The 9,403-nt window shown below is 40.3% G+C and overlaps 1 protein-coding gene across 1 annotated transcript in view; it reads right to left on the bottom strand.

The window, feature by feature from the left end:
• Nucleotides 1–2,941, bottom strand: part of LOC122012398 (cellulose synthase-like protein G3) — a 29,842-nt gene extending 26,901 nt beyond the window's left edge. The window contains exon 1 of the mRNA XM_042568915.1: nt 2,401–2,941. Coding sequence (XP_042424849.1) covers nt 2,401–2,931 — 531 coding nt within the window. The 5' untranslated portion in view covers nt 2,932–2,941. The remainder of the gene's footprint in view (nt 1–2,400) is intronic.
• Nucleotides 2,942–9,403: the final 6,462 nt, after the last annotated feature.

Consider the following 9,403-nt stretch of genomic DNA (forward strand, 5'->3'; position numbering starts at 1 on the left):
TTGGCAGTGTGATCGAGAGGTCTGGAGGACCGAAGATCAAGAGAAAAGTCCTGGGGAGCCGATCAAGGCTGAGTGAAAAGTCCAAACTAGATCTGGAGGATTAAAGTTTGGCAAGTAGATTGAGGTAAACAAACTGGAGGAGCGACAATGAGGTTGGGTTCCCGAAGGGAACAACCTTAGGTCGCTGATCCAACTGAAGAAACCGGAAAAGTTTTCAAGTTGAGATCAAGACAGTATTACTATCTTTCATATTACTCATGCATTTTATATTACTGCGCTAAATCTCGGTTTTGTAGGGTGTTTTGCTTAACACTGTTTTGCAGGTTCTGCCCGATTGGTCGACCGAACCACCTGATCGGTCGACCGAATCAGGCAAGCTCAGTTCAGTATCCATATCGAACCAAAACAGAGTCCGAGCCCGATCAAAGCTTGATCGGTCAACCGAACAGTAAGATCGGCCGATCGAACAATGGTGACTCAGCACAGAACAGATCATCAGCATCGATCAGCAGAAAAAGGAAAAAGGCTGATCAGTCGACCAAACCAGAGGATCGGTCGACCGATCCAATCAACATTAATGGTGCAATAAATAAAGATCTCGGCAGATTGCAACGAACAAGGAAAAAGCTTGTTCGGTCGATCGGAAGGCATGATCGATCGACCGAACAATTAAAGGTCAGTTAATGTCAGAGATCGAGCCAGCGTCAAACTCCAGCCAGGAAGGAAGGAAGGAGCGGGTTCGGTCGACCAAATAGTGGGATCGGTCGATCGAATATCCAAGGCCTATAAAATGGGGCTCGAAGTCTGAGGCAGTACAAGACTTTCTGATCCACTCAAGCTCCCCTCTGCAAGCTGCTCGTGCTACGAATTCTCATCAGTCTTGCAAAGCTACTCCATCTGACCGAGCTTCAACTTTAAATTTCTATTGTCAGTATATTTCATTTTTACTGCACTTAATTTTATAAGATAGTAGAGTGTTACTATCTTACATCTTTGTACCTGTACGATCCACTTCTTTCTGAAGGTTTCGGAAAGAAGTGTTATAGTGGTTTGCCCATCGGTGCGGTCAAGGACCGCGGGCCTTTGAGTAGGAGTCGAACTAGGCTCCGAACGAAGTAAACGCTTTTGTCTCTCTCTTTATTTTTCGCTGCTTAACTTTGTGTTTTAAAAAGATAAGTAAAGTTTTTAAAAAAAGCGATATTCACCCCCTCCCCTTCTATCGCGCTTAATCGATCTATTACTATTGCAAGCCTTTAAATTACAAATCTTTTCCTAAGTAGAGCTCAAGGGACTCTTGAATGCTCTGCAAAGGAATGCAGACACTTCTTTTATAGAGGAGGAAAGAGAACTCCAGGTGCACGAAGGACCCCCATCGTCAAGTTTCTCTTACTCATCAGATAAGAGCGAATCTTATGAGGTGCTCTAAACGCCAACACACCTTTACACAAAGCAAACTTGACAACACACAAAGCAAACTTTACAGTCTAGTTACTTTAGGTGAACGGTGGTGGTGTCTTGGACAAGATGTAGTGGGTGGGTCTACCTCGTTTGCTAGACTTTGAAATTATTCATTATTCTAACAGCATCACTGAGTAGGTTGACAACTAATTTTAGTTGTTGATCCACTTACGTTATAGTAGGATATCAATCGAATCACTAGTTATCATTTGTGCTTAAACTTTGAGGGTGACAAACTACTCCATCTTTATAATAGTGAGGACAAAAAACAATTTCTCTATTGGCATTCATGGAGGTCAGATCCTCTGGTCCAAAAAATTCTGGACCAGAAGAGGCTTTGTCTATTCATTGGTTGGATGAACTGGATCCCATATGTATCCAGTTCATTCAACCAATGAATAAACAGAGGACCAGAGATGATTCAAGGATCTTAAATCAGAAGATCCCTGTCTGCATTCATGTCACTCTCACAAGCTGACTGATACTTGCGTTCTTCTTTCAATGTTGGACGAGTAATACTTTTCGGGAAAAACCCTGGCAACCACGCCCCATAGACCCACCGACGTCATATTTTTACAGTGATGCGATAGTAACATTCTTGTTATTTTCGACTTTAGTGCATCGGCCGAGTAATAATTTTCGTGTTTTGTGGTGTGGTAGCCTGTCAAATCCACACCACATCCACACGACGTAATTAAACAGTGATGCGACAGTAGGAGTCTTGTTATTTTAGACTTTAGTGCATCGGCTGAGACCACCGAATGGAATTCAGATGCAATGACGTACCGCCGTCGGCAGCCGTATAAATTAAATAGCAAGTTTATGATATACATGGACTAGCTAAATTATGGATCTAACGATTGAATAAGCAGTCCGTATTTATGCAGCTCTAATAATTAACAAACATGTCAAAAAATAATAATTAACAGAGCGCGCACGTACCTTAAGATTTTTAGAGCCTGCCTCGTCGCTGCATTCTTCTTCAAAGTACACCTCCGGCGATCTTTTGACGACTGCGTTCTCCTTGCAGAAGGGCAGCCAGTAGCGCGCGAACCGCGCCGCCTCCATGAACGCGAAGAGCGTCACAGCGGAGCCACCGTCGTCTGACAGGTATACTGACAGCCTGTCTGTCGGGTAGTCGAAGGCCATGGCGGAGAGCGCGGTGCTGGCGACGCTCGCCGGCGGCTCTCGGCGGGGGTCGGCCGTGCAAACGAATACGTCGATGGCTGGGAGGTCGTCGCGGCCGACCTCCCGGAGAAGGCTGTCGGGGAACTCTTTCCGGCGGACGGGGCACCACCGGAAGGGAACGGCGGAGGCCCATAGGAAGGATAGGACGAGGTCGGCTGCCAGGAGGAGGACGGAGGAGGGATAGAGGAAGTGGTGGAGGAGAAGCGCGTGGGCGCGGAAGAGGAGAGTAGCGAAGCGGGAGACATGGAGAGAGTGGAAGGCGGTACCGCCGTTGAGTGACGTCATCGCTGCCGTAGTCTTGTGAGCCATGGAATGAGAAAGCTCGGTGACTGTCATTTATAGACTTACATGGGCCTTAAATCAAGAATGACGGGTAAGATTACACTTGAAACTAAATAAATTTACAAATTTTAGAATATTTTTAGTTATCCATTTCAAATTAATTATCTTAAAGAATAAATTTAAAAAATAATGTAAAAGTATACATTATATAAATATCTGCTAATATAAAAACTTCCAACATACTATTTTACAATTACATCGACTAATATTAATTATAGATAAAATTTGATTTCAAATAAAAACAATTAGTGTTTAGTTTTGCTCAATGATTGAAGTTTATTTTCAAAAATAGAATTTCTAAAAGTTAGTTCACTACTGTTCACTCAAATACTAAGGTCCCAAACAAAATCAAGAAAAACGAAGACAAGAACATGTGTGCTACAGCAAAATATTTCTTTTTTGATCATAATCAAATCCACCAAGCTGATAAATGTTTGTCCTAACTAAAATGAATAGAAGGTTCATAAAACGAAAGGAAAAGGAAGGAGAGGGTGTCAACTAAAGGAAACTCACCACAATGGATATCAAAGAAGCTCCGATATTCTTCTTTCAATGGGGACTTCTTAAACACAATGGAAGCAACCTAGGTCACCAACAATGGGAGAAGCTCCGGGATGACCGGATTCACTGCAAGCCAACAATGAGATACTAGAGGAATCGGAAACTCGAGCAAAGAAAGATCGTTAAGTAGCAAACCTCATCACTTTGAAGGGTCTAGCAACTAGAGTTTTTAATGAGAGCACAAATAAATGGAACATATACACAACTGTATTTGGAATAAAAACTAGTTATTTTATGGTTGATATGTTCATAAACTAGTTTGTTATGGAATAAATGGACAAGGATATTTAGAAGTCCTAAGGGTATTTTTTTTAATCTATCAAAATTTCCCTTTCTTTCATACTTAAAAGAAACAAGAGTAGGGGTTCTATTTCATTTCTCTATAACCAATAGGTAAACATATTTAAAGGAAAAGATTACTTTCACTTTTTTTATACCAATTTTTCTTTTTCATTCACTTTATTTCCTCCATAAAGTGAAATTGTCATCGTCTTGGTAAGCGTTATCCATGAATCCATAAATTCTATGGAAGAGGAAGAAGAACCAAAGGTTGGTCTTCTTAAGAAATTAGGTTGATGGCACTATAATATCTTCACCAATAGGGAGCAAAGAGATTTATCAAAATACTTGATCTAGCATAGACTCTCTATATATGGTGGACTGCATCTATTATCAACTCATAGATAATAACGATATAGGATATCAAATTTCTACACATGTAAACTCACATCCAAAAATCAAAACCCAATAAACATGAGCTAGATCACTTGATGGGTTCTGAATTTTTGATGACATACATCTACATGTCACAAATAATATCTGATCCTACCTAAAAGAGATAAAATTTAGCAATCTTTCACTTGGGCTACATATAACTTATATACAATACACAAACAATAACTTTAATTGACGTCGGCAACAATGTCAAACTTTATGGGTAAATAATACTCTTGTAAAATAATCTGGTCAATTAACTCCATTGGTATATATAAGACTAAAGAGATCACGATTACTAGAATATCACTACAAGAATGTCCTCAAATAGTGACGAAATTAACGATGAAATTTAATTTCATCACTAATTTAGCTACTGATACATTATTTTGGTCGACCGAACACCCACCGATCACCCTGAGTTTAGCCAAAACTTATCTGAGACCCGATTCATTCGAACTAGATTAGGTCTACTTCTGGTTGATAGGACATTTTGGTTGACCTAACTGCCTTTTGGTCTATCGAATTCTAAGTTCGACGACCCAAACTAATTCCCAACTAGTCCTGCCCAAACCTTCATCCAATTGCTGTTTCCTGCAAAACACACAAGCAAACAACAAGCAACCCCTAGTACTTAGTTTACCTAACCTACTAGGTCCACTTCTCTATTTGTCAAGAAATTAGCTAACAGCTGACTCCACTTGGACTTGTTTGCCAAGCAATCAACTTCCAATTGACTCTACTTGGACTTATTTCCTAAGCAGCTAGCTCCTAGCTAACTCTACTTAGACTTGTTTGCCAAGCAATCAACTCACAATTGACTCCACTTAGACTTATTTCACCTAGTTCTTAACTACAACTTTCACTGTATGGTTTCCAACCATAACTTCCACTACCTAGCATTGCTAGGACTTCCATTACCTGGTTTCCAACTAAAACATCCACTTCCTACCCTCACTAGTGTTAGGACACTTCGAGAGCTAGAGGGAGGGGGTGATTAGCTCTGTTCGCTTGGTCTATGAGTTATTGCATCGAAAAACACTCAAGCAAATACTAACACCAAGATTTACTTGGTATCCACTTCAAATGAGGTGACTAATCCAAGGATCCAACCTTCTCTCACACATCCACTATGTAAGCACTCCTCAGAAATAATTCAAAGACAGAGAAGTCTCGTACAAGCTCATAATATAGCAAGAATAAAAGAAAAGTTAGTACAATAGAAATCTTACAAGATTTACATAAATGAAACTCTAGCTAGCTTTTTCTTCTTGTTTGGCAAAGCCTTTTGAACTTGGAAGTGCAGCAGCACATATCTCCAAGAAACTTCAAGAACTGGCGGTGATGATCTGAGCTTAGTGAAGAGTGTGGGAGAGGAGCAGCTGAAATAGTGCATGCCAAAACCCTTTTATCGGGCTGATAACGACTAGTTTTTAAGAGTAATTGATTACCCTAATCGATTATACTTTCCTAATCGATTAGGAAGCTTTCTGTTCTCACAAGAGTGATCCGTAAGTGATTAAGGTTCCCTGTTTAATCTCTTACCATACCTACTGTTTCCTCAAATCAACCTTAATCAATTATCTTAATCGATTGAGGCTTGCTGAATCGATTACCCTAATTGATTTAGCTCCATTCTGTTTCTCACTAAAACATAATCCATTAAAACTCCTCTTTCTGAAACCTTCGAAAAAGAGGTAATTCGTACAATTAGGAAGAACGATAGTAACACACTACTATATATCTTCTTATAATAATAATGATGCAAGCTAAATAAAAACACACCGATAAAGAATAGAAGGTGTAGATCGTCGGAGGCTTTTTGGTGTCTAGCTTGCACACAAGGTTGAAGCGTAGTAGAGTAGCAGTAGCACAGATGACAAGCAGAGAGGATATTAGAAAAGTTAACATGGCTCAGACCTCGAGTTGGTCTTTTATAAGCCACGTTCGGTCGATCGAAAAGATGTTCGGTCGACTGATCTTTTTGGTCAACTGATCTCCTTATCGGTTGACTGAATGCCTGGATTTCCTTCTTTGCCAAGATCCGATCTTCACTGCATTAATGGTTCGGTCGACTGATCACCTTGTTCGGTCGACCAATCCCTCAAATTACCTGAATCTTCGTTGTCATTAATGTTTTTATTGTTCAGTCGACTGATCCCTGGGTTTGGTCAACCGATCATGTTGTGATACCATGTTTATGAGCCTAATATATTTCTCCATTTTACTTGTTCGGTCAATTGAACCTTCATTCGGTCAACTAATAAAATGCCCTAATCGGTAAACTAAACCTCCTATTCAGTTGACCAAAACCTTGTGACAATGAAGATCTCTGAGTTGTGGATGCATAGCTGCTGACAGAATCTGATTCTGTGTTCTGAGTCAAAAGTTATGACCCTTTGAAGTTTAAGGGGTCATATGATCCTGCAACACGCACTACAAGAAAATTGGGATTCTATAACACTTAAACGACAACGCTTTTTATAAAAAACGTTGTCTATTTTTTTTTAACAACGCTTTTAGTGAAAATCGTTGTCTATTTCATTATTTTTTTATTAATAGACAATGCTTTTCTAAAAATCGTTGTCTATTAGTGAGTTTTACGGGTCAAAGACAACGCTTCGTAAAAAGCGTTGTCTATTAGACTTTTTTTTAGTATCTACGACAACGTTTTTTAAAAAGTGTTGTCTATTGTTAAGTTCTCATCTAAATCTTGATTAATACAAACCGTTGAATCTAAGTAAGGAGTAGAAAACCCAAACCCTTCTACCAACTCCTATCTTCCGATCGTTTTTGATTCTGAACCCTTCTCCCAACTCCTCATCTCACGCGGTCTTTGTAATGCTCGAAAATTCTCAAAACTATATTAGAAATATTGTACGATTTTTCTGGAATTTTTAGATATTTTTCTAGAATTTTTAGAGTAGAGGAAGTAGCAAAAATAAATATAAGCGTAAAACGGCCTTCGCGGGAATTGAACCCATGACCTCTAGCCGAGCCGAGACTTAAGTGAATCCGGCTAGCCAGGAGCCCCAGCAGGGGTGTGCTGAAAGAAGAGGGAATCGATAATATTTATATTTAAGTTGGGCCGAGTTACCCACTTGATATAAATAGAAAATTTAAGTGGGGTTTGGTTTATTTTTCTTTGGTTTGGGAATTCTCCACCGAGACCTCACCTTACACGCCGCCCCTCTCCTTCTCCTTCTTCCTCTCGGCGCCAACCCTTGGGTTCTCTCCCTAGGACCCTAAGAGCACCTTCCGGCAGCGATTTCAGCACAAGAACGTTCCCCTCCGCGAGAAGAACGCGTTGGAGCGAGGAGATTGTCGAAAGGATCGTCTCCACCGGAATTCTAACGAATAGAGTTGTAAGAAAATTAGCGTACGAGGTAAGAAACCCTTCACCTGCAGTATAAGTAGCTTTCATTTGATTGCATGCCTTTAGTTTAGCTATATGTAGATTTTTCGGCACCCAGGGTGCGTTTAAACCCTCCTCACAGATTAGGGATCTAGATGAGCACCTCTAGATGTTCAGTTGGAGGCTCTAGACATTGTCGGGTGCCTAGAGGTGGTCTCCCTATTAGAGGGGAGAGTTGGAGCACACCAGGTGCTCGAAAAAATGATTAGTGTAGCTAAATACCACCTCAGATATTTTTAACAGCTCAGTTAAATGCATTAGTAGCATTTAAATCAATATATTAGTCTAGTTTCAGCTTACATGGGACTACGGTCCAATGGGTGGGCTCCCACAGTCGCCTCTAGGTTTAGATAACCTAGCTCTAGGTTCAGATAACCTAGAAACAGCAAAATAAGCAATTAGTAGATATATTCAGTATTTTATTTTCAGTGGCACTGTACAGGATTAGATATCCATTGGGTTGAGCTCCCACAGTCGTCCCTAGGTTCAGATAACCTAGTAAACCCTACTAAATGCGGGACTTGCAAACCCGGGTCTAGTTAGGGATGCGCGCACAGCAAGTACAGTTGCCGAGCCCAAACAGCAGCATGATTACTATTTTCACTTATTATGATAATAGCTTTCAAACTCATAATCTAGTTATGTGATTATAGTTTAAGATCAGCACGAGCCCAGTTTTAGCTCAGTTTCAGTTACAGTTTCAACTTATTTTCTCCTAGTTAATACCATGAGATAGCTCCATGCTTAGATTTTATTATGCATGCCATGTTTCAGTATTTATGCCATGTAACTTCAGTATGCCATGCTTTAACAAATTCAGTGCATGTTTGTAAATAGCATTTTTTAAAAACATGATTGCATCGTTGCATGTTTTTGTGAGGTAGATGGTTTCTTACTAAGCTTAAAGCTTACAGATACTTTTTCCTTATACTGCAGATAAAGGTAAAGGGAAAATGGATTAGCAGAGGAAGCTGAAGGTCAATGCAGTGATGGTGTGTGTGGCAGGAACCTGGAATGAAGATCCTTAGGGAGTTTAGCAAATTAAGAACTTAGTTTCTTTTCTCAAGTACCTTTATGCACTTTTAGACCTTAGAATGTTTAAACCATGGAAGATTTGTTTAAGTTGTTAGTAATTATATTGGAATGCTAGTTAATAGATATTAGAACTTAGTTCAATTGATTTTAGAACTCTTATATGAGATTTTGGCATGAACTAGTGCTGAAATCAGGGGTTCTGATTCGAAATCAGAAACCAGATCGATCTACAGATCGATCAGAATTGGATTGTGGTCGGTGACCGATCCGATCGTAACAGAGAGTTAGCGTCTGCGAACAGAGAGTACCGCCACTGGATCGGTCTACCGACCGATCAGTGTACTCCTGGATCGGTCGGTAGACCGATCCAGCCGCATACAGAAGCGATATAGCTTCTGGATCGGTCAGCCGACCGATCTAGGGTTTTTCTCCGTGCCAGTATCAAGCTGGATCGATCACTGGATCGATCCGACAGCCCAATCGATTCATGGATCGATTGAAATGCCTGATTACAGCTAGCAGTACATCCGAGAGGCGTAGATTATCTTCCCTAGCATGTGTACAACTCGTAGGTACACCTAGAATATTAAGTTCAGATTTTACAGTAATCAGTTTAGCAAAATTTTAATCAATCCAGATTTCCGCATTAGTAATTTAGCACAGGATAATGTAGCGATCGGCCTCACAGCC

This window comes from Zingiber officinale, chromosome 8A (genome assembly GCF_018446385.1).
Source record: "Zingiber officinale cultivar Zhangliang chromosome 8A, Zo_v1.1, whole genome shotgun sequence".
In the NCBI taxonomy this organism is placed as follows: domain Eukaryota; kingdom Viridiplantae; phylum Streptophyta; class Magnoliopsida; order Zingiberales; family Zingiberaceae; genus Zingiber; species Zingiber officinale.